The sequence below is a fragment of the Rhineura floridana genome, chromosome 7 (assembly GCF_030035675.1).
Source record: "Rhineura floridana isolate rRhiFlo1 chromosome 7, rRhiFlo1.hap2, whole genome shotgun sequence".
In the NCBI taxonomy this organism is placed as follows: domain Eukaryota; kingdom Metazoa; phylum Chordata; class Lepidosauria; order Squamata; family Rhineuridae; genus Rhineura; species Rhineura floridana.
Genome location: NC_084486.1, coordinates 85,983,667 through 86,010,402, shown reverse-complemented (window position 1 = coordinate 86,010,402; position 26,736 = coordinate 85,983,667). Strand labels below are relative to the sequence as shown.

Genomic DNA, 26,736 nt, shown 5'->3' with positions numbered 1-26,736 from the left:
CAGGATTTGAAACTGACTTCAAACCATGAATAGCAGTAAATGTAGGTAATGTTTGTGCAGACATTACTGGTGACAGTCAGCGAAGGAAGGATGGGATGACTAGCTAGCCTACAAAGACCTCTCCAACTCTATGATTCTGCAAATATAAACAAGTAAGAAATGTAAGCATATATGTTCCATAGCCTGATCCCGATTCTTTAATCACAGCTCAGGGATGGGCAGCATTATATCTACACTAGTCCAGTATCTCAACTGAGTTAATATTTTAAATGGTATTTAATGAAGGTAAATGTTTCGGCTAACTGAACACCACAGATCATTTACTTTTTGGAAAACTGCCTCAAAGACATTGCCTGAATAAAAAGATTCACATAGATGTCAGCTGCACTCAACCCAATGCATCCTTTCCTAACAATTACAGATGCATCCATTCACTGCACCAATTAATCGATTAATATTTTCAGTCCTGCTCTAAGCAAAAGTGCTCCAGTTCACCTGCTGTCTTTTCCCATGCAGAGTCACTATTCAGCATGGGTTGAATAATTCTGCAGTGTAAGCAGAAAGGAGGGTAGAAACGTCACACCGCGTACTATGGGAAAGAAAAAACAGAATGAATTAGTGGAGAAATTGGAAAAAACCTGCAGCAGCCATATGGTTTAGCTAGTTTTGCTTGGGTAATCTTTACAAAGAAGATTTCTACTCTTACTATTCAAACTAAAAGATGTACAGAAGGAAAGGAAAGAATTCTATTTTTAAAGTTACATGTACTTTTTCAATCAATTGCATCGGTTAACTGAAGAGTAAGACTTTGGAAAAGACACACAATTTTATCACATAAGGGATTTTAATACTAGAGTCCTGCAGTATTTATGGGCCGAGCTAGTCAAATGCTGACCCATAGGTGGATAGAGAAAACTGTGAGAGATTAATGACTTGAGATTTTGCTTAATCAATCTCCATCTTGGTGGCATTTTTATCTTTTTTTTTAAGATAGTAAAAGGAGTGGAAAACAAACATGTCAACAACTGGCTTGGGTCCATGCCCAGCTGCAAAGTGCCCTCTGCTCCAGAAGCTAGGATTCAGACCTTCCTTCCACTACACAACCCTTGCCAGCCTGTTTATAGGTACTGTAGTTTAAAAAGTGTCAAATGCTATCTAAATCTAATTTAGATCTAAATATAAAGCAGGACTGGAAAACGCATGGACCTCCAGATAATGTTGGACTTCAACACCCATGAGCCCCAGTCAGCATGTCCATTGGTCACGTGGGATGGCAGTTGGGAGTCCAACAGAATCTGGAGGGCCGCAGGTTCCCCAATCATGTCTTAAAGGAAGCATATCCTAAGTTAACACAGAGTTAAGCCAAGCTTCAAACCAGCAAAGTTATTTAGAAATGGTTGTACCTACATCAGAAATCAACTTTAGAGTTCAAAAAGTAAACAAGTTCAATGCCCATAATCCACAGTTTTGTGAAAAACCCTGAGTTAACAGATTAATCAACATTTTTCAGCCAAGTACTTTCAATTTTAACTGCCTGTGGTTCTTGCTTGGAAAGACAACTAGAGTAGTTTTAACCCTCTAAGCTTTTGAGAAATGAAGGAAGAGCCATCTCTAAGTTTCCTTTTCATCAAATATAGTAAAGGGAGCCTAATCTGTGTGGCCTGAACTATACCAGGCTTTTCAAAAGCCCCAAATGTTTTTTGTCTCAACCAATCAAGTGGGCAAAAATTTTAATTAATTAATCTACTTGGGCTGCAATCCTATGTACACTTACCTGAGAGGAAGCCCTACTGACCACAGTTGGACGTTTCAGAGATACATGCACAGGCTTGTGCTGTAAAGCTGCCAACCTTACTTTGAACTAAAAGTTCAAGATCAAGTCAGCCCAGCCCCTGGATAGGATAGTTTCTAACATGCAGTTATCTCAGGTAAAAGATGAAAGAAGTCTGAATTCCCCATCAGTTATGAATGTCACAATTCATTCCAGGTCACAAGGCTTGTAAGCCAACAATATGTTCATCTTCAATTTGAGGATCAGCATCTATTCAGCAGCAATATCAATCCTGTACAGGCTGCAAGAAATGTAAGCAAAAATACTGGAGAAGCTGACGATCCCTAACAGATTCTGCAATTGCAATACTACCACATAAATCTTTGAGAACCAACCACTGAAGAACATACAACTGCCAGAGGACCCCAAAGACACTGCATTTGTCCAGGTGGCAGAGAATCATCTGGATTGTGACATTTCGGCTCTAAACAGCCCTGCAGCATACATGCACACCCACACACCGGTAAAGCCATAAACTGTTAAGAGGCTCTTGTTTCCAGCACTGACACCCATCCACCTGCTTTCTCTACCCCCCTCTTTGTTGCCCCTCTCCCTTCTTCCTCCTGTGTCTTCTGGAACTGCCACTCCCTCACCCAGAAATCAGTTATGATCTTTTCCTGTCTTGGTCCCTCCATACTTGCCCTAATTGAAACTTGGCTTTCCCCCACTGACACCATGCTGCCCTCTCCTTCAGAGAGGTCTCTCATCCTCTCACACAATTTGCCCTGAAGATTGTGGTGTTGGTCTGTTTCTGTCCAAATTCTGCCAGTATCCCTGCTTCTTCTCTATTACTCTCTTTTGCATTGCCATATTGGTGCTCTACGTCTCTGCCCTGATTTCCTGTCTATCTTTATTCCAGCACCATGATGCCTGGCTTACCTTCTTCCTCTAAAAACACCCCCACTTTACTCTTCGACAATTTCAATATTCATACTGATAATCTTTAACCCAGCAGACTCCTAGCTCCTTTCCCTAACATTCACCTTCTATCTCCAGTTTTGGATAGCTTTGACCAGGGTCAATCAGGTAGCAGATTATGTGAAAAGTCGGTTTGAAATCTTAGACAGCTAAAGCCAATCAGAATAGTCAACACTGGGCTAGATGGGCCAATGACAAGGCAGCTTCTTATGTTCCTATGGACAGACTCCTCCACGCAATATCATCAAACACTTTCTTGTTGTTGCTTTCACCAAACACTGAGCTGTCTCTGACTGCTGTAATATTCCTCCTGTCTTGTCATCATCTTATCTTCTTCAACGCCATTTCCAGTGTATCAACCCAGTGGCTTTCTTCAAAGCACTGTCCCCTCCTTTCTCTTCCATTGTTACTACCTGCTTCTTAGACTGCAGTTTCTGCCTTCCATTCATCCAAACTCTTGACATGTTTGCTTCACTCTCCTGAACTTCACCCTTGTTATCCTTAACCCTGGGTCACTCTTCTTCATTCATATTCTCAAACAACTGAATACATGTAGAGGAGAACAAAAGAGCTGGCTGGTTTCATCCACTACAAATTAATCCTCTCTTCTTGTCTGCTATCTTCCTGGTCAAACAAAACAATTACATCTCTCAAATGCACTCCAACTGAACGAATCCAGAGTCTCGTCTCCATTTTTAATACCATCCTTAGGTATACCTCATCTTTCCTACCTTCTTACTCTCTGCTCAAGACTTTGTGCCCTACTCCTAAAACTGAAATAATCAACTCTTCCTCACTGGCATCTTCCTCTCAAGCCTTTCTGCTCTTCCACCCTATTATCCTCGCCTAAACCCTATGGATGGCCCCTTGATCCTATACCCTATTGGTTGCCATCTTACCTGTCGGTCTTTTTCACTACTCCTCTCCTCACCAGCTCGTTCCCTTCTGCATTTTAACATGCCACTGTTCCCCTATTCTCAAAGACACACCTTGATCCATCCTACCTCTCCAACTACCACTCAATTTCCCTTGCACACTTTTATCTGCAAACAACTGGAGCGTACTGCTTATTCCTCCTGTTGTCTTGACTATCTCTCTTCCAGTGGCCTCTGCCCCGGCACTCCACAAAACTGCCCTAAAAAAAGTTATAAGGATCTAGAAGTGAAGATAATCTCCGCTCACTCATTCTCCTTGACTATTCTGCCATCTTAGATACAGATGATTATGCTCTCCTGCTCAATTCCCTTTATGCTTTTTAACTCACTGCAATTTTGTTTTCATCTGTCTCTTGACCTACAGTATCTGCCTTATTTTTCAGTGTTTCCATAGAATGATCCTCTTCCTCAACTATCCCTAACTCTCTTGGGTCCTTCAGGACTTTGCTCTTGGCCCACTATTATTCTCCCTTTATACGCTGTTCATGGGTAAGCTCATCATATGCATAGTTTTTAGTGCCACCTATATGCTGATGACACCCAGCTCTCTCTGTATCCCCAAACGTCCTCCCTCCCTCCAATCCAGCATTTCCAAGTGCCTCTCTGACATTTCTCTTTGGATGCTTCATTGTCATCAAAAACCCAACCTCTGAACACATATTTCCTACCAAGCTCTTCTCTCATTTATTCTCCTTATCTATAGACTTCTCCATTATCAAACCTACTAAACAGACACAAAGCCTTGGTTTTCATTTGATTCCTCTCTCCCCCCCCCCATTCAGTCAGAATCATGTTTCTCCCTTTACAAAATTACAAAAATATGATCTTTCTTCTCAGTCGGCACAGCAGAAATGCTGGTCCACACACTGATCATTTCTTGCCTTGATTATTGCAATCTTCTTCCTCTCTGATCTTCCATTGGGTCAGCAGATCAAGCATCTACCCAGCATTCTGGTGCCAAATTGTTCTTCTATCTCACCACTCCGGGTTCATGACACCTCTCCTTAAATCCCCCAAAACATCCTGCCTGCTTTTTGTACAAGCTTCTTGCCCTTGACATCAAAACACTCCATGGCCTTGCCCCTCCATATCTCTCTGCTCTTGTTTCCTGCTATATTTATCTAACTCCTTCATTCACTGAGTTAAAACAACCTCAGCCATCTGAAGGTCTCTTGCTTCCTCAAATGACTTTTTTCTCCCTTACTACCCCTAATGCTGGGGACTGCCTCCCAGAGCACTTCTATGTGCCCCCCCTTCCTTCTCTAAACCCATCTCTTCTGTGAAGATTTTGGGACAGCCCCTTAGTCCTAATAGACAAGTAAGTTGTCACAGTGCATTTTTCTGAAATTCATTGCCATTTGACCCCACAGCTTACAATTTTCGTCTGTACACCCACAGGCAAACCAAGGATAATACATTATACATTTGATCAAATCAAGTGGCCTCTGGTCTACGAAAGCTTAAGCCATAATAAATCTGTTAGCCTTTAAGGCACTACAAGACTCTTTGTTGCTCCTGCTGTAACAAATCCAAAGCATATATGTAATAATTGCATGTCTTTACCCTGTTTATTTCTGCCTCCATTTCCCTTCCCTCCGTCTGTTGCTTCTCTTGTGTCATTTTTGAGACTGTAAGCCCCTTGGGGTAGGGACCTGCCCTCTCATTCTCTGTTAATCAAATGCACATAGATGGTGCACAATAATAATATGCCATAGGGAATCCCAATACTATAATCCATATCATCAGCACATTTATTCACCCTCTAATCTTTTTCATTCTACAAACACTTTTTTCAAGAGCAGAGGTAATTTTTTCTCTCTTGCATCTTAAGACTCAACCTAAAGTAATACAGCTTTCTTGAGTCACCTGGAGTTACCTGCTCTGTGGGCATCTCACTTTGGTATACATATTATCTACTTGGGGCACACTGTGGTCTGGAATATGAAAGTAGATCTGTTGATGAGTGGGTGCAGGGCCGGTTCTAAAGGGCGGCCAGGTGGGGCACTGGCCCGAGGGCCCCTGGAGTTACAGGGGCCCCTGAAGAGCCCCTCCACTAACCTTCCATGATCCATGACAGCAGCTGCGGATCGCAGGGCAGGAGCTTCTGCCTGTCCGCCATTCCCTCGTGTCACCTACCTGTCTCCTGCCTTTTAGCATTGCCCTTAATGTAGATGGCAGCCAAGGTTTCCCTGAGGTGCTGAAGCCCCTGCTGCCATCTTGGTTGATGGCAGAGATGCACGTGTGTAGCAATCATGTGTGCCATCACCCGAGATGGCAGCAGAGGCTTCATCCCCTTAGAGAAACCATGGCCGCCATCTTGGTTAATGGCAATGCTAAAAGACAGGCGACAGGTAGGTGGGGGGGCTCACGCGTTTGCACACACACACACCAGGGCCCAGGGAAAGCTGATGCCCAAGTGCCCCGGCATACCTGGGGCCGGCCCTGAATGGGTGGGCTCTGTCTTACGGCTTAAATGGGTTGGGGGTGGGGAGAGAGTGAGAGCGCTGTTGCCCTTCTGGTTCTTTTCCATTCTAAAGTACAATGACCTACCACTGTGCCTAAATACAATTTCAAAATGCATACTTGCTCAAATATTCTTCATGACTCTGTCCTTAGGTTTGTGTCACGTACGACATGTGTTTGCCACTACTTGCACACCTACTTATATAATACATATGCATACATACATTTTCATGTGTACTCATACAAAATTATGTGTGCAGTGCACGACTTAAAGAAAACTGAATCCTGCCCATGCTGTAAGATACTGATCTATATAATACAGACTGAGGGTATATTGGAAATAATTACACAAAAATCCTGGAAGTCAATGGTAAATACATACACAAGTAGAGTAAATTGGGTAACAATGTTCCATCCTTCAACTAATACATACTCAGGTTTGATGCGCTCATTCAGAATTTTTATTTTATATGTAACAAGATTTATATTTTCCTCCAGAGTTGTTGCTTTTTCTTTTCTTTTTTCTAAAGGAAGCAACATTTATTATCTTTCTTAAAAACTAACCTACAGATGGAAAATGTCATTCCTGTTCTTGCTTTCCACCAAAAGAAAGCAGAGGCTTTAAATTGCTACCAGTGTCTGAAAGCAGCTTATTCACAAACTCAAACAAAAGGCCTCAGGTGTTTCAATAGAAACACAATGTGTGTAAATTAGAGGAGTGACCCAACAGGACACCTTCATTTACTGCCTCAATGCAAAGAAAGCTCAATAGGCTCTACTCAAAACTCCTGGTCAAGCTGTGTGCTTCAAATACTACTGCACTGACAGCACCACAAACAAGCAGCACATTGTTTATCACCTAGAAAGTGGCTAACGATATCTCCTGCTTGCACTCAGGTCAGCTAGATATTGTTTTAGAACAAATGAAAAGAAATAATGCAAACCATAGTGACCGTAGAGCTACCTGTCAAGGAAGACAGTTAATGGAACAATGGAGTACCCGCCCCTCCTGTCCCACAACCCTACTCCAAGAGTTCTCTTTTCTTCCCATTTGCTCTCATTGATGTTTGGTTCTTCTTCAGCACCATTTAGACCCAAAGAGGAATCAGCCTCTAGAAATACAGACTGGGGAGGCAGTGGAAAAGATACATACAAATAAAGTTGCAGAGCACATCTCCAACCACGTCTCTTCTCTACTACAAGCAAAAGAGCAAGTACAATCACCAAAGGACATCCTGTTGAATCATAAGACACAAGAAACCCCTATTCAGGTTTTGTTCCTCCATATGATTAACATCATGTGAAGGAGAATGCAGGGACAAACACATTTGTCCTAATCCCTCTGTGTTCCCAGCCATCTTGGACAAATTGAAGAATTACTGCCTGTAGCTGGGAGCTTGCTCTGATACTGTAGATTCCCTGCACATTTTAGAATCCTCTCTGCTACAGAAGATTGCCATCCACTCATGGAGGACAATTAGGAACGCAACTGATGAGATGTAATGGGGCAAACATGCTTGTCCCCACCTCCTCTGCCACATTATTAACATCATGTGGAAGAATGAACACTTGACTAGGCCTCTTGTTATGTTTCAAAATAAGTGAGGGAATGAATACATTACTTTTACAAAGCTACCATTTCTAGATTGAGGGTATGCTGCTTCCACAAAGCAAAAAACTGGCCCGTTTGAAGCAAATTTACTGCTTGGGCAGGGTCTAGCTGTCACAAAATACTCCAGAAATGTCTACTTTCTAAACAGCAGATGAGATGGCAACTCTGTTTCTAGGCTACACCACAACACAGATAGGGAATTCCAAGTTGAACAGCCAAATATAGATATCATTAAATCCTGGCACACAGAAGACTGGAAAAAGGAGACGACTATAGCCTAGAACTCTCTTCCTCCACATCTAGTTTTCAATGTGGAGGACAAAAAGAAAGAAAGAAAAGAAAAAGAGGTTTCAGTCTTATGAATCTGTTACTTACAGTTTGAAATAGAGTCTAGAGCCAGGGTGGCTACTTTGTCTATTTTTTTTTAAAAAAAAAGACTTAGGCCTCACATTGAGCATGTGCAACACTAACCAACTACTCAGCAATACCTCGCTTTTCCTTTCACTCCAAGAGTTCAGTCTTTTGACTGGAGAACACAGTACCGAATGCACCAGCATCAGAATGAAAAAGGGGTTGAGTTTTGATTTAAAACCATTCTAAGTAGCCTGGAAGCTAAATGTTTCAAAGTGGGTGGGTATGAAAAACAAGCAATTCAGAATGCAACAAAACTTTAAAATAACTGCTTTATATTACAGAAAATTCTAAATTAAAAAGGGGCCTCCTTAGTTTATTTGTAAGTATTTGGTCACCCTTCCTTTGTTTGGCAGTTTCGTTTTGTGTAGTATGCTCCATTTTTCTTCAGACTCTCTGCTTTAAGGAACACAATCCAATATTTCCCAGCCTTTCTCATACTGAAGTCTAAATCTTTCATCCATGTGCACTTTCCACTCTGCTTTACTTTCTAAGTAAAGGATCCTGAATGGAACAGGTTCCAATTTCACAATTTTCAGAGGGGGATTCAAGAAAGACTGTTACAGCAAAAAGCAAGAGTCATATGGCACCTTAAATAATAACAACAAAAAATTAATATTATAAGGTGCCACATGACTTTCCCACCCCCAAATGTGCAATGTATTTTAATTATAACACACTAGCACAGGGGTTCTTAACCTTCAATGAGTCCATGAACTGGGTGCAAAAAAAAATACAATAAAATTAATTGTATGCAAAATTTTGTGTGTACATGTTTATGTGCATTTTTCTGGGGAGGGGGTCCACAACTTTCATCAGATTCCCAAAGGGATCCATGACCTCAGAAAGGTTAAGAACCACTGTACTACCATATATATATGGTAGTAGCATTCTCCATTTACACATCATTTCTGTTTCAACCATGACTGAATCCAAAGGAAGATGTCTCTAAGCATCTTAGGCATCTGGTTAGCCACTGCGAGGACAGGAAGGTGGACTAGATGGGCCACTGGCCTGATCCAGCAGACTCTTCTTATGTTCTTAAGTCACCTCAGTGACATGAAAGATATCTCTCCCCCCCCCATCCGCAATTAAATACAATAAACCCAACTATGTGCAAAATGAAGTTAAGAAGTACATTTCTCTCTTTGGCACATACCAGCAAAAAATGTCCCCCAAGTTTTGCAAAGTGCCTGAACTAAACAGCAGCATTATATTACCTGAAATTAATTTGGAGTTCAAGCTATCCACCCAAACTACAATACTGCTATAGCTTGACCTTGTATTCTTTTGTATTCTCTCTGTCAGGGGTAAAGCCATGGTACAGCTTTGTCTGGACAAACAAAATGACCCTGCCAGTCTTTGTTCATCAAATTAGTAATTATTTTGGCTCCTTTCATCATGTCTTTTATGTGTCAAGATGTTTCAGAGTAAACATGCACATACCAGAGCGAAACTTTGAAGTGCTCCTTGTTTTATAACAATGGGCTATAATCTGGGCCTCAGCTGTATAGGGACCACAACTGTACACATTTAAGAATGTGGCTGTATACAGATTTACCTGGAAGTAAAGCTCCAAATATAACCACACTTATTAGGGAGTAAAGTCACAGGAAACTTAGAATCACAGAGTTGGAATAGAACTCAAAAGTCATCTAGGTCAACCACTTGCTGATTTAGGAACTCCATAACTACAGGATCCTAAATAGATGGCAATCCATCTTCCGTTTTAAAGCCTTCAACAAGAGGAGAGACTGCCTCCATCCACTGTTGAACAGCTCATATCATCAGGATGTTTATCCCAATGTCCAGTCAAAATCCCCTTTCTTCTAATGTGAAGCTCTTGGTTTCGACAGCATCCACTGGAGCAACAGAAAAGAACTGTACCGTCATCTATGTAAGACAGCCCTTCAAATATTTGAAGATATTCTCATATCAGCTCTGAATCAACTCTTCTCCAAACAAACCCAGCTCCTTCCATTTCTCCCTCATAGGCCTTGGTCTATAGGTACTTTGTCACATTTTCACCCTCCTCTGGACATGTTCTGGTTTGTCAATATGCTTCATGAACTGCAGCTCTCAGAAATGGATAGGTTACTGCAGGTAAGGTCTGAGTGAAGCAGGATAGAATATTACCATTACTTCTCATGGTCTGGACACTATACTTCTGTTGATGCAGCCTAGAATTGCATTAGCCTTTTCACAGCTGACTCACATTTACCTTATGGTTTCCTAAATCCTTGTACTGCTGTCAAGCCAGATGTCACCCATGCTGTACTTGTGCATTCACTTTTGCCCACCTAAATGCAGAACTTTACATTTCTCTCTGTTGAAATTCATGTTTGTTTTGGCCCAATTCTCCATCCTGTCAAGTCTTGATTTTTGTTTCTGTCTTCTAAGTGAGATACCCTGGCCTTTGACACCTGAGATATGTATTTTAAGGACTCACCCTATTTTGTGATTCTGGTTGTTTTTAATTGTTTTTAGCACTATATTTTAAGGTTGTTGTAACCCATCCTGGGACCTCTGGGTGAAGGGCAGGCAATAGATGATGATGATGATAGACTGGGGAGGGCAGTTGTGAGAGAACTAGAAAAGGTCCTCAAATGCGAAGATGTATCACTGAACACTGAAGTCAGGATCATTCAGACCATGGTATTCCCAATCTCTATTTATGGATGTGAAAGTTGGACAGTGAAAAAAGCGGATAAGAGAAAAATCCACTATTTGAAATGTGGTGTTGGAGAGCTTTGTGCATACCATGGACTGCAAAAAAGACAAATAATTGGGTGTTAAACAAATTAAACCAGAACTATCATTAGAAGTTAAAATGATGAAACTCAGGTTATCATACTTTGGACACATAATGAGAAGACATGATTCACTAGAAAAGACAATAATGCTGGGAAAAACAGAAGGGAGTAGAAAAAGAGGAAGCCAAACAACAGATGGATTGATTCCATAAAGGAAGCCACGGACCTGAACTTACAAGATCTGAACAGGGTGGTTCACGACAGATGCTCTTGGAGGTCGCTGATTCACAGGGTCGCCATAAGTCGTGGTTGATTTGAAGGCACATAACAACAACACCTTTCAACTTTGGTGTCATCTGAAAATCTGATGAGCAACCCCTCTGTATTCCTTCATCCAAGTCATCTATGAAGTTGTTGAACAACACTGGGTCTAGCACAGGGCTGAGCTGCACTCCACATGTTACTTCTCTCCAAGTTGATGAGGAATCATTGATGAGCATTCTTTGAGAATGGTCCATCAGTCAACTACAAATCCATCTAACAGTAGCACTGTTTATCCCACATTTTACTAGCCTGCCAATAAGAATATTGTGGGGGACGTTGTCAAAAGCCTTGCTGTAATCAAGATACAATGTCCACAGCATTCCCCTCATCTACCCAGCTAGTAACTCTATTTTAAAAAAATGAGATAAGGTTAGTCTGGCATGACTTGAGGAACCCATGTGGGCTCTTTGTAATCACCACATTCTTTTCCAAATGCTCACAGACTGACTGCTTAATAATCTGCTCCAGCCTATTCTGAGTAAATGTGTTTAGGACTGTGCTGTTATTGAACTCAGTGGGATTTTATTTTCAGTAAACCTGCATAGGATTAAGTTCATTGACAAATGTGCAAAACCACAGGCTGAATTGCAGGCACAGCCTGAGAGTGTGGAAAAGTACAACTTTTAAATATGTACTACTTGGAACCACTGATGTACTACTTGGAACCATTGTAACAAGGAAAACAAAGCAATAGCTTGATCAAATCAGCTTTACATGAAAAAAATTAAGCAACATGAGGAAGATATATTCCATTTTTTAAAAAAATCATAAACTGTGAATCAATAATGCTAAAGCTCCAGCTCCAGAACAGAAGGCTAAAAGTGCAGTGGCCAGATTTTGGTGAAAGGCAGAGCAAAATGCTAATCTTTAAAAACAAAAAGAAGAATAATTTATTCACTGGTATAAAATATCTGCTAACCTTGAATGCAGAGGTGGAAAAATGCTTCCAATTCTTCAACTTCACCATCAGAGACCTGGGTGACAAGGTACTTCTGATTTTTCTGTTTTAATAGATGTTAATTATTTCTGGAGCAAGCACAAAATGAAACTAAATCATCAGTGTTCAGGAAAGTAATCTTATAAAACATAACTAGGCAGAAAAAACCTCCTGGTCACTGTAGTGCCTAAAAGTTGAAAATAATTCTTCAGTCCTCTAAAATGTTGCATTTAGATAAATAATAAAGAGATTAGGATTTTCAGAAGGAAACATCCAGAATTATATACATTAAAAAAGAGACACTTAAGGACCTTGGGTACAAAGACTGGCAACCAAATGCAATTCAAGCATATGGGGACAGATGGGACAGACAAGGGCAATAGGATCTGGTTCAGAATTTAAAGACAGGGCTTTCTGAATGGAACTAATTGACCAATAGCTACAATAGTGTTCTCAAACTACTTATCAAAGAACCCACCAGAATTGTGGTACTCCACTTTTTCCTTTGTCCTTACAGAGAAATCACATCCTCATTTTGTCCCTTTATGCTATAATCATTGCCCAAACAGGCTGAACATACTCTGCAAGGCTTCTGTGATGCAAGAGGGCTCCTTTTCATCATAATCTTTTAACTCTTTACTGGCTTAAAAATACAGGAAACATTATAGTACAACACAATCCCCAAAATGCAAGTTGCATGTTTAATGGGGATTACAGAAGAAACAAACAATAACAAATTAAAAGGCTCAACCAGATGATGCCAAACAGATAAAAAGTTTAAAAACACACACAAAGAATTCCTTTTTATTCTATACTGGTCTCTGTGGTAACAACAGGGTGCCTATATTATTGTTATAACTGCCTTTTCCTTTACAGAAGGACAAAGGTTAATTGCTTTTCTGGAGGTCACTGGCAAGTCAACATCAGAGTCAAAAACAAGACCCAAACTTCCTTATTCCGACACATTATTTAACAATTTCATTGCCATTCCCTCTTGCTCCAGTGCAGAATGCTATGGGTTCCATTTCGAAACTTGAATCTAGTAAGATTTACTAGGTGATTTCACCCCCATATGGAATAAGAAGCAACTCAAATGTTTAAGGTAGCAGGGTGACTTTCACTCTATCCCTTGGGATTGTTCAGGGTAGCTTACTTAACTAAAGCACAATAAGAACCAACAACAAACTCATCAAGCAATAGCAGCTACAGTTCAGCAACCATTTCATTCCATAAAGACTTCAATGGGTATCTTCAACCTCTGGAAAAAGGTAAGGAATTTCAAAGGGAACACCACTTAGAAAGGATCTGTTTTTTTTAATCACCTGCCTGCCCTCTGCTAAAAGGGTAATTTTGGAGCAGGCCTCCCTTTCCATGAGTTTTGGTACCCTGCATCTAGTCCATTTAGGACTTTAAAACGGTCAACACTAGTTCAGTCCTTTGAGTTCTCATATATCCTGGTCTGTACCAGGTGAAGTTTCTGTACAAGTTTAAAAGATAGCCCCACATGGACTGCATTACACTAGTTCAATCTGGAAATTATTGGCATCCACTGCAGTGGCTAAATCTCTGACCCCCACCCCCCATGAACTGTCAAACCAAGTAGAGCTGACAAAAGACATTCCTGGCAACAGATGCCATAGGAATGCTTTGTCCAGGAGATTCCTGAACTATTGATCCACTTTTCATAGGGATGTTACCCTGTCCACAACAGGACAATCACCTACCCCCGCATCAACAGAATCATCCACCATCAACATCTCCATTGTATCTGCATTGAGCTTCAATTTATTTATCATCATCCAATCCACGGGATTCAAGGAGAAGAAGAAAAATGGACATCAGCATTATAACATTGCAACCAACCTCTCCCAGTGGTTTCACATCAATGTTATACTCTGTATAATATAAAGCATAAGATGGGTATCCCATCTTTTTACCCCACCTTCTGGAACAAGTCAAATCACTGTAATACAGTGCTACTATCCCCCAGTCCTGGCAAGTGTCCAGCAGTATCAAACTTTGCTGTGAGATCCAGAAGAATCAATAGGGTCAAAATCCATTAGCTGGCAAAAGTTGTTAACCAAGGTGACCTTGGCAATCTGAGTCCCTACATTAGTCCAGAATCTATACTGAAATGGGGGCAGACAAATTCCAGCAAGTCTGATGACAGTCTGTGAACATTCTGCTTACCTCTGACAGATTTCAAGCCATCACCCAGGAATAAGTTTGTTAAATATTAATCTGTGGGGAAGAAGTCACCAAACCCAGTACTAAACCATGCAATGAACACATTCTTCCTTGAATTTTAAGCTAGGCCCATCAAATGTATAATTACATCTGTGTGCCAAACAGTAGTGCCACAAGAGGTATTCCAATGAATTGCATAAATAATTTCCCTTTCTAAAAGGCATATGTATTACAGACTTATCAGCTTTAGCACAGTTCTATACCTAAGAGACAAGAATATTTTCTAAAACTTGGGTTTAATGTGGGCAAAGCACTTTGAATGAAATGCACGGCCTATTCCAAATATTTTTTAGCCTCCATTTATTAATGTAGTCACTCAGGAGATAATGCAACATCAAATAATGCACTACTATAAATTCATTTTTGAAGTTGTACATCCCACCTTTTTCTGGGGGGGGGGGAGAGGGTCCCTAGTTTTCAGTAATGCTTCTACAGCTGCAGCTTCTTGACCTTCAGGAGCAGCTTTCCAGGGAGGCACAAAGGATTGCAGCAGGAAAGAGGTGGGAAACCCTCATTGTCCAAGCAAAATGTTTAAGCTTCCAAGGGTACAACAGAAAACTGTGGTGTAAAGCTGCTAGTCTGATTTTATTCACCATCCTCTCAGCATTGTTTGAGCAGTTCACTTCTGTCTCCACTTTGTAGTATCCTCTGGAGAGGAGCTATGGCTGCAACTGGGGCTTGTCAATTCCGATATACTCAATTCTATTTTGCAACCTTCTGCAAACCATCATTTCTAATGCTGTTTTCCTATACTCCAGTTCAGACATCATAGAAAACTACAGTCAAGGTTCCTTATCCACGGTTTGTTCTGATGCCTGAATAAAGCCTGAATATAAGTCAAGAACTCAAGCAAACAGGCATTTTAAATGAGCAGGCAAAAAATAAAGCAAACACCTGTAACATTATCTACTAATATGTATAAGCAATACTTTCCTCTCCGGAAGCCACTTGTAAAGTAAATAAATAAATAAATAAATGACATCAGCATCCTGGGGATGGAATGTTACTGAGTGATGGAAGCAATTCATCTGTTTGAAAGAAGAGGATTAAATCAAGATTAAAACCGTAAAAAGAAGTACAGGTATCTATCTCTCTCCAAAGAATATGCTCATAAGAAATGGAGATAAAATGAAGGTTTAAAAATTACTTTAAAGCTTGGCCTCAAAGCTAACACATCTCTCTAGTCATGAGCAATCTCTTCATTAGCAGAGCAACACTGACTATAAAAGCCTGCTATTAAGGGCAGAGAGTTATAATATTAAATGTAGATAACTCTGTATAGGTTTTGTTTAATCGTTATGCCCAATTTAAGCAGCTAAAATTATGCAAATCTAATCTGCTTGGTTTTTAAATGAAATTGTCAGTTTTTAATTGATATTTATAGCCTGTCTCCAGCCTTGTAGAAATTCATCTTCCTCCATCTCATTTGCTTTAAGATCACATGAATACAATTTTACAAGGACACTTTATACATTCTGTATAAGCCAGACACCAGATCAATAGTGCGCAATACAAAGGGTAAACGCCACTGCCATGAAAAGAGACTGGAGTTTGCACACAAGCTAAGTTTTTCCAACTGCAAAAGAATTAGTCAAGGCTGAGAAAGAAATGCTAACCCACTTCATAATGTAAGGTGAACCAAGATAAACAATCATATGCATCCAGTTCAGATTCCAGAACATAGGTTCCCAAACCTTTTTCCTCACAGACCACTTGAAAACTGCTGTGGGTCTTGGTGGACCACTTCATTATTTTTCTGCCTATATTAGCAATTGTAATGTGCTGTAGTAGATTCTATGATTTTTAATTGTAGTTTTACTGCGGCAACCAGTGGTCCACAGACCACAGTTTGGGAACCCCTGCTCTAGAACTGAAACATCATCCAAGAGACCTAACGTGGGATGATTTATCACTATTTCAAATTAAGGGATTTGTAGGCAGTGAGAGATGTACTGTAATTCAGGTGCATAGTTAAGCAATTCACTTACATGAACGTTTGACATTAGTGCTACAACCATTTAACCTGGCAAATGCTGCCACTGTGTTAGAAAATGAGCCACCACAGTTAATGCTGCAAGCAATGTGATAAATCTTTTCTACCTAGAACTGTGTTGAATATTCCACTCTTTCAATTTTTGAGCTCAAAACAGCAGGGGGAGGAGCCAGGAATTAAAAATTTCCTGACAAACCCTTTAATGTTGTTTTGAATTGTTTTTAATGCTAAATTTTAAAATTGTTGTAACCCGCCAAGGGACATTTGGTTGAAGACCAGGTAATAAACATTAATAATATTTAATAATAATGCTATGTGGCCAACCATATTTGTCTACATGACAAGCAAAGGCAATTGAGAGAAAGTATGCACCCATGTAGAAGAAGGCAACATAAAATGAAGAGATGGACATGTTTCCAAAATACAGTAAGTAGTTTCAGCCCAGTCATATTTATTCCCTTAATTTTGAATCAATATAAAAACTCTGTACAAGTCCTAAAGGTGTAACTATCTCTGTACCTAAAATAATTCCCAGTAGTAATACATATAATACATGGTAAGAGTACCTGGGTAGACTACCTCTGCTGGCTGAATGCCATATCCATTTTAAACCTGGGGAAAGTACATGTTCAGTTCTAAATAGTGCATTAGACACGGAACTAAGCATTTTTAAGGTATTTAACAAACATTTGTTATCACAAATCCACAGTATGCATGTAGTACATTTTGAAGGGGAAATGGCTACATTTAAGTTTTTGACAAGCAACTGGCTCATCCACACTAACAAGCATTAAATGCAGGAAAGACCTGAACAGGTCCTCAACAGACTTCAACAGAGAAGAGAGTCAACATCACCTATTCATATCTATCAATATAATAATGTCTGGGCAAGTACTATAATGAAATAATGAAGTACAAGCGTGCTTTAGTTAACATGAAAATTAATGAGCAGATTGAGGTACAGTCGTACTGATTTAATGTGACAGTAGCAAAAGCAGCCTTAGTGAAAAGGGGAGCGTTGAACCACTCAAGAGTCCTACTAGCCCAGATCCTGCATAGAAAAGAATAACATATTCCATTGATCAATAATTTGCTTTCTATTGCACTAAGAATAGATTCTAGCACTCTCATCTGAGCTCTTGTTGCAAACAGCCTTGTACATTACTAGTACATTATTTATTTATTTAAAATATTTCTATTCCACCATTCTACCCTACAATAGGATACCCAGGGCATTAGAGATGGTATGTAGAAGGAACACAAGTCCTATTGTAATAAGGTTTCCTTGGGTACTTTCTTAGCAGAAGGAACCTCACATTTCTTTGTTGATCTCTCCAGAACACTCCATCACATTTTTGTGCATAAAATAAATCGGTTCTGAGGCTGCTTGCACAGCAGGGCACACACATTACTCAACAAATCAGAAAATGCATGGAACACCCCAAGACTCTACCCTCCCACTTAATACTACAAAGTTTTAAATCTCACCATTTTATTTCCCCCTACTCAGTTGGAGGAGTTCTTTATCCACTTATTTCATTAGGCTCAGAGCACCAAAGAGACTTTCATTCTAACAATCATCTTCAAAACTGCAGTTGCTACAACAGGTTGCAGCTTATCTGCTTGTTTTCATTTTTAGTACCATGACACAATTGTTCCATTTTCCTTCAGTGGAGAAACTTTTCGTCTCTACTTTTCAAGGAAGTTGTATTTTCCCACAAAAACACAGATGTGTTGTGAGCGTGCATGTGTCATACATGCAAAGTTGAAAACAAGATTCTTTTGGGAGAATTGTTATACTAGATTTGTTTTGAGATGCTGACAGCAATTGCTAGACCAGGCTGCCGAAACTTCTAAAGCTTGGCCTTTAATAATCACCAAAGTAATATAGCACCAGACCACATCTGAGCAGGGACTCCCAACAGTGTCAGATTGTGTCAAACTGCAGGATTGTTATGGGATGCGAGCAAATGTCCACACTTGTTTTACCCAATCAAATCTGAATTAGGCTCTAGATGCAAGCCTCCTGTGTATTAACCCACTGGCCTCCCTGTTATTACCACCACCACAGACCTTCACACTTGAAGGCTAATTTCAATTCAGCAATTTGAGTTGTTGCTGGAGATGGTTCTATACATTGCCCCACTTTCCCTTCTGATGATCCTTGTTTGAACTTTTACTCATGAGAAGTGCAAAAGGAAAATGCACACAACATGGAAAAATATAACATACACAAATACAAAGATGTAGTGGATTTCTGATTACACAGCACCATGAGGGTGTTGAACTGTGTGTGTACTTCACTAATGAAACAAACACAAGTTTCTGGTGCAAGCTCTCACAAGAGATGAGAAACAGTAACACAGTCCAACCTGCTTTAGCCATGCTTGGTATCCAGAAGATGTAAGCTGGAATCCATCTTTAGGCATGTGTATTCTGGGCTAGGAGAGAAGAGACATAAGAGACTTCCTTTTACATTGGGACCTGGCTAGCCTAACCTTATTTCCAGGTGAAAGTAAACACCAAACACACTCTCAGCCACACATGTAGATTCATTCTTCAGGGAAACTGCAGGTAGGCTGCTACTGTATGTATCATAAATAACAGAATTTTAGGCAAAGAAAAATGATAAAGAACATCTAGTCCAACTCACACAGACGTAACCATCTCTAGAAGGATTAACCAATATGGCAGAACTATAGTTCTCAAAGCTTTAGAAAGATACAGCTGAATGTTAAGAGAAACATGAGCATATTCGACTGTACTTCTCTTGGCCTTATTTGGGGCTATGAATCCATGCCAACACATTATCATCATCATCATCATCATCATCATCATCATCATCATCATCATCATCATCTTTATTTTTACCCCGCCCTTTTCCCAAAACTGGAACTCAAGGCGGCTTACAGATAAAAGTGGATACATATAATAAAAACATACAAAAATCTGCATTAAGCTAAAATTAAACTATTTGCAACATTAAAACATTAACATACACTCAAAATACTTAAAACAATTTAAAAATAGTGCAGTTAAAACCGTGAGCAATACAGCATACCTCTTCAGGCCCTGTCCTAAGCACCTTCTGTACCAAAAGCCTGTTGGAATAAAAAAGTCTTCACCTGCTGATGAAAAGACAGCAAGGAGGGAGCCATTCTTACCTACCTAGAAAGGGAGTTCCAAAGCCTAGGGGCGGCCACCGAAAAGGCCCTATCTTTTTATCCCCACCCGTTGTGCTTGTGAGGGTGTTGGGACTGTGAGGAGGGCTTCTGCTGAAGATCTCAAGGCCCAGGCTGGTTCATATCGGGAGATACGTTCTGACAGATAGCCTGGACCTAGGCCGTATAGGGCTTTGTAGGTCAAAACCAGCACTTTGAATTGTGCCCGGAAACTAACTGGCAACCAATGGAGCTGTTGTAACAGGGGAGATGTATGATCCCTGTAGCTAGCCCCCGTCAGCACTCTGGCTGCAGCTCGCTGTACGAGTTGAAGTTTCTGCACAGTCTTCAAAGGCAGCCCCACATAGAGCACATTACAGTAATCTAAATAGGATGTAACTAAGGCATGTATCGCCATAGCCAGATCAGGCATCTCAAGGAACGGGCACAGTTGACGCACTAGCCTCAACTGGGCAAAAGCACTCCTTTTGAACAAACTGAGCAGCTGACTGCTTCTCTGTTTATGTTCATAACACAGAGAACACACTAAAGCAGCCTTTTATTTTTCACAGATCTAAGGACCCATTAGGACCATTTGAGATCCCCTTAGCAACTTTTGAAAAATCTTGAAGGTCAGATTGCTCAGGAACCATAAAAATGTGGTATTAGAACCTAGGAATTTGGAACATTGGGCTGCTATAGCATAACACCTGCTATAGGCCTTAGTGAGCCTGAGCAAAGCATTGGGTTCATAAGCTTCTGCTCCACTGGTCCTAAGAGGCCAGGATGAAGATTTCCACTTAGATTACTTTCACTTTCAAAGCGTTTACGAGCAAAACAAATCCTGGCTTAAATTAAATAATGGTTAGTTGCTAAATAAACCAACGACGCACCATAGGTTATGTAGCTGCTTTGTTTGAACTAACCATTGTTTTAGACCAAGATTCCCAATTCACATCTAAGGCTACACTCAGATTCTTTAAAAATAAATTCAGCAGAAATCCTTCTCCCAACTGCATGGGAGGAAGAGGGGGAGCATGCTAATCTGAAGATTTGCTCAGGCTCACTGAAGCTCTACTTAGCACTAAATCATGGCTTAGTGTTATGTGGGAACCAGTCCTCTGTGCCAGGATTGGTGGTACTGCCTAAGTGTCAGACATGTTTTTCAAGTGATAGAAGAACAAATGATCATCCAGCTTTATTATAAAGCTGAGAAAGCAGCTCCAGTATATCAAAAGCACACATGGGGTGAAGGTACACCTTTTGGACAAAAAACACAAATTTGGTGAAGTAAAAGACATATGGCAAACCCAGAAACTTTCCAAAATACTACCAGGAATAGCAAGAGCCAATCGGAAGCATGACCTGGAGAAGCCTCTCTCCTCCTAGTTACATGGCACCATTTTGTCAGATTTACTCTATTTTTTTGTTAAACTTGTATCTCATCCACCAACCTGGACAGCATTAAAAAGAGGATTAGCCAAATCCATGAACTAGTAATAACACCTATGAACTCCCTCTAGTATTACAAGTAGCATGCCTCTGAATACCAGCTACTGGGGAACTCAAGCACTACTGTGCTCATATCGTGCTTCTGGACTTCCCACAGAGGTCTGGATGCTGTGGATGCCGGTCCTTTGGTCTCATCTAGCAAAGGCTCTTAAGAGGTTATGTAGCAGACTCGCCTAGTAAAAGGATTCACTGATGACAGACATCTGAAAACTATTTGTTAAAAGAATGAGCTCTGAGCACCTTTGAAACGCAGCTCAGTTATAAACTCATTTGGATTTAGGTAAATTACTTTTTCAGCTTCAGCCTCATATTTGAAATATGGGGTCACTGCAGTGCCAACTTTACAGGATTGTTGTACAAGTTTTCTGAAAGGACATATGTAAGTGCTTTAACTACTAAGAGAAGTGCACTGTCTCTCAGTAAACGCATATGGGCACACACACACAGAGTATGTTTTATTAACAAAGCAGCAGCTGAGAACTTTTATTTTAAAAGGCTTTGTCCTCCCCATTCCACAGCATCACAGTGTCTCAGAATGTGAGAATCATCAGTTATGGCCAATCCACAACAGATACCACCACTCAGCGGCAATCCTTTTCTTTAAAAAAAAGAATCCATCCGGCTACCTTCCTACACAATGATATAGGAGTCAAGATCCGGTACACTTTCTGATATTAACTTCTGAACTAAACGTTTCTGTCCGTAATTTACCAAACTGAAAATTTTTGGTCCCTAAAAATTTGCAAGCACCAGAAATAATATTAAATAAGAGAGAGTGTAGCATTATTACACTAACAGAAGCAGAAGATAATGAAGTGATAGCATTAATTTCATTTAAAGGAGGAGTGCAAATGAACAGGGTTTTTACTTGCAGAGCTTGCAGAGTTTCTGGCCTATGTTAAAACACAAGTAACCGCTATAAAAGAGATGCTGACTCAAGGCACCTTTTGCTCAGGGAGGGTACATTAAAATCTCAAGACACCCTAACTGTTATCCTAACCAACAATTCCTCTCTAACATATTTAAATAAATACATGCAGCTGTTGCATCAGCTTACAGAGAAATTAGCAGTAGCCAACACAATGCTTTTGTAGTATATAAAAACCTAGATGCAACCATTCCATACAAATTTTACAAGAGTGATCCCATGGGAACTCTCCTGCCCCCATCATTCAGTGTCTTACCCAGCCTAACACCTGCCAAATTTATATTCTGCAATGCACTGCTGGAACCCAAACATTGCATTTAATATGTATCCTACTTCTAGGGCTGCCATCACAACAGTTTCCCTCCCACAATGTACTAAAGCTCTTTCCAATTTCAAACTGACCACTTTTCCCTGCAATCTTTAACTGACTTTTTGTTTTATTATTTTCCTTTACCCCTTCTTCCATTTTTAACTGAATGGCTCTAAAGAATGAGTCAATATTTTAAATTCTACGGAATGCATTTGTTTTCTTCCCTAAAAAAATAAAAATGCAGCCTTTTAAAAACAGACATTAAATTACAGACCTCGGTTCCTAATTTCTAAGCCTCATACAACCCCTGAAGGCTTACAATATTTGAATCACAGCTGGAGCCATGGTTACCATACAGTTTAAATATCAGCTTCTTTACTGTGCAATTTGTTTTAAAAATCAAATCAGAGGCTGTGTCATAAACAAGTGCTAATTAAGTAGCAAGCAAGAAGAGAACTTTCTGTGGAAGAAAGGTTCTTAAATATCTGCCTTTCCAACCTCATAATAAAGGATAAATAAAGCCAGCTGGGAAAATTATGGGCCAAAACTGGCATGAGACATAAAACACATGCACACACAACTGTGGTTGGCATTAACGCTCCAGTGTTAATCCTTTCACATGGGAGTCAGGGGCCTAGAGATTATCAAAGACATCCGGCTTTAGATGAACAATACCAAGTTATCACAGCAATGTGAGCCTGGTCACATAATTCTGCAAGGGTATATAAGTATATATCCAGCCTCTCTGTTTCAAGCTATTCAATTCTGAAACAATAGAAATCAAAACTGCAGCTCCCTTTTGGCACCACAGAACTACTGCTGGGATTGCAGAATATTTATTATTTTTATGTAGTCCTTTGGACAGATGTATTTGTTAACAACAAGAACCCTGTAATTTATTACAATCCCCTATTTGGTAAAATTCATTTATTCTTAGCTAAATGCTTAGCTAAGAATAAATGAATTTTTAATACAGTTTTTAGAAACACTTGTCACTGCTTCAGCATTTCCATTTAGTGAATAGGACTGATGTTTCTCTCAGCAGGGGGTGATATTTTAATGATGCAATGCTGCACTTCCTAGAAGACAGACAAGCCTCATGAGGCAGATTATAGGACTAAAGAAACTCAGATCCCATTAAAAGCAGACAGCTCCAGACCATTTTTAAAATTAATTTTGTTTAATGATAAAATGTGCTATAACAGGTGGGTAGCCAATTGTAAAATTAACCAAAACATAGTTAAAGGAACAGAAGAATGCTAGAAAAGCAAACACAATAATGCTCCCATTACCAATTTACTGGATGAATCTGTGGAAATGTTGGCACCTATCAATTCCTGATTTTCCCTGCCTACAAAGCAGGTGTAGCTCTGCATTCCGTTCAGCTGTCACAGTGGCCACATTGTACTCGATAACACTGCTAGAACTGTACACTACTCACTGTTGTTTGACAATTGTGGATATATTCTGGCAAAATGTCTGAATACACCTAAGGGTAATGATCACCTTGGTCATCTCCCAACTAAGACTACTGCTGCACACTTTAAATGGGACTTGAAGAGCATTCAAAACTGCCGTTGCTTCAAAATGCAGCAGTCTGATTGCTTTACAGTGTACATTTTCCAGACCATATCACACCAAATCTGTCCACAGACTGAGATTCTCACTGCCAAAACTCAGTTGGTGGCAACAAAAGACAAGGCCTTTTCTGTGTGTAGCAGCAACTCAGCTATGGAATTCCCTCCCAGAAAAGTTAGACTGACCTCATTCCTGATAACCTTCAGGCAGGCAGGCAACACTTGGCCTTTAATGGTTTTTAATTTACTCTTCTTAGCCTTTAACGTTTTGTTTCATTTTGTCGGATTTTAATTTTGTGTATGTGTGCATGTATGTGCATATATATCTCCTTCTTGTTAACTGCCTTGGGGAGGGGGGCTTGTAAGGGTCAAAGGACCAAATAAAAATGAGGGGCTGCCATTCAAGCTGCAGGTAGTACAAAATGCTCAAATGCTTACTGGGGCAGAGTATCACCACCATATTACACTGTTGTTGCTGCTGAAAGAATCACACTGGCTGCCGGCTCCAGAGGGCAGCCAGGTGGGGCCCTGGCTGAGGGCACTGGAGCTACAAGGGCCCTTGAGGGGCCCCTCTGCTCCCCTTCCGTGATTTGCGGCAGGATTCCTGCCGCGGATCGCAGGGCGGGAGCTTTGGAGCCCCCGCCATTCCCTCGCTCAACCTACCTTTGTCGGCTGTGTTGTGCAGCTGTGCGCACAATGCACACAGCGCTGCCCTTAACCAAGATGGCAGCCGAGGTTTCCCTAAGGGACTGAAGCCTCTGACGCTATCTTGGCTGATGGCATGCATGCATGCTACACGCGCACACCCTTGCTATCAGCCAAGATGGTGACAGAGGCTTCAGCCCCTTAGGGAAACCTCAGCTGCCATCTTGGTTAAGGGTAGTGCTGCATGCACAGCTGCACAACACAGCCAAGAAAGGTAGGTTGAGTGAGGGAATGGCGGGGGCTCCGAAGCTCCCGCCCTGCGATCCGCTGCAGTGATTCTGCTGCGAATTGTGGGAGTGCCAGGGCCCAGGGCAGGCTTGTGCCCAAGGCCCCTGGCATGTGTGGGGACAGCCCTGCTGCCGATTAACTACCAGTCGAAGTTTAAGGTGCTTTGGTACTGGTGCGCAAAGCCCTATACAGCCAGGATTCCTAAAAGATAATCTCCTCCGTTATATATCCAACAGGTCATTGCATTCTGCAGGAAAGGGGATCCACACCTCACAATGTCTGAATCGGGCCTTTATTATCACCTTCCCTTTGGAACTCCCTCCTGGTATATGTCAGACAAGCACCACTGCACTTATCTTTTAGATGTTTGTTGAATAATTTCCTCTTTCAACAAGCTTTCTAAGTGAAGATTGTTGTCCCAGTTGGCATCTGTATTGGATTTAAAACTGAGTCTATTTGTGTAATTATTGTTTTTAATGGTACTGTATGTAATTGTTTTTGTTTTCAAAACATTTTATGTACAATTGCTTTTATATATGTAATTGTTTTATATATGTTTCATAGTATTATAAATTGCTTCGAGATGCTTCATAGGAAGAGATTCATAAATGAAATTAATTATAATGATAGTAAATGCTTTTTATTAATAAATAATGCAGTGTAACAATAATTATTCTGCTTTTAATATAGCCATTAACTAGTAACATCTATCAACTGATTTGCACAGCTGAAATGAAATATTGCACTGTACCTCTTACCCTCAAAGTGTCTTTGGAGGAAAATCTGTACTGATGTCTTGCATTACATTTGCCTGTATCTTTATTTATAGGAGTATGACTGACAGAATGTTTCCATATCTTTTAAAAGATAAGAACTGACCCACAAGGTAGCTGCCTCAAGTCAACCCTATCTATTGGGTTAGAGGTGTCCCATCCCTTGTTAACTAAAAGGTATCTTCAGTGCACCAAGGGTCAGAAACTGTTTAGGACAGACAGCGTCTCGTACACCCCACAGATCAAAGGGTAGAGCTAGATGAAAAAAGAATCTCTGGTTCTGCAAGTCATGCATGAGCCAGATAACCTCACCTTATCAAAACCTGAAGCGTACAGAAACATCCATAGCAAGAAAAACTTGGAATGGATTGCAACAAATGCTTGAATCAAGAACCACAAAGTAACTTTTGCTTTCAGTTAACCATGGCTTCCCATTTCATCCAAATGGGGAATCATGATTTGATACTATATATGGTTAGCTTCCTAGGAAGTCAACTTCAAACTATGGTTTATTAAAGTTGGCTTGTTTAAACTTACCACAGTTAGTATTGACCACAATTCCCAGTTCAGCCTGAAAAGCAGATTGTGGTTAACTAGAAATGGAAGTATAAGCTTCTGAACACCTCCTCTTGGACATGCATGAAGAAGAGAGAGGAGCTGGTGAATGTGTGAGCTCAGGAAGTAGCTAGGCGTGCTCACTGTAGTCCTAAACCATTGTTTAGCATGACATCTGAATGCAACCACTATGTTCAGTTTTTTCATTCAACATTACTTCATAAATACACAGAACTCTTACATTCCTAGCACCCCAATTCAATCTTGCACTGCGTCTTTCGTACCTGTTTTCCCATTACTCCTACCTAGTCAAAAAGCTTAGCAGATCTAGTATTATTTGATTTACTCCGCTAACAAGAACCATAATTTAGTACTAACTACTCATGAGGAATTATAGTGCTGCTGGCTGGTGAGTAATTTGCCAAGGAAGACCCGTTTAGCCACAGAAATAAATATCCACCTGCATATACTAGCACTAATCAGGGCGTGAAATTAAACTTTTTATTCAGTAGAAAATAACTGCTGCAAGGCGGCGATTTAGTGGAAAGCAAATATTAAAGGTC

General features: G+C 40.4%; 1 protein-coding gene across 10 annotated transcripts in view; it reads right to left on the bottom strand.

Annotated features, from left to right (window-relative positions):
- BTRC (beta-transducin repeat containing E3 ubiquitin protein ligase) overlaps nucleotides 1–26,736 on the bottom strand; it is a 160,922-nt gene that overhangs the window by 113,983 nt on the left and 20,203 nt on the right. For 6 of the 10 annotated variants that reach the window (XM_061636215.1, XM_061636210.1, XM_061636208.1 and 3 more), the window contains exon 2: nucleotides 18,797–18,865. The exons of 2 other annotated variants lie outside the window; for them this stretch is intronic. In XM_061636215.1, the coding sequence (XP_061492199.1) occupies nucleotides 18,797–18,865 (69 nt within the window). Of the gene's footprint in view, nucleotides 1–495; nucleotides 590–18,796; nucleotides 18,866–26,736 lie in introns of all 10 variants that reach the window. 2 more of the 10 variants (XM_061636213.1, XM_061636212.1) reach the window with 2 other exon arrangements.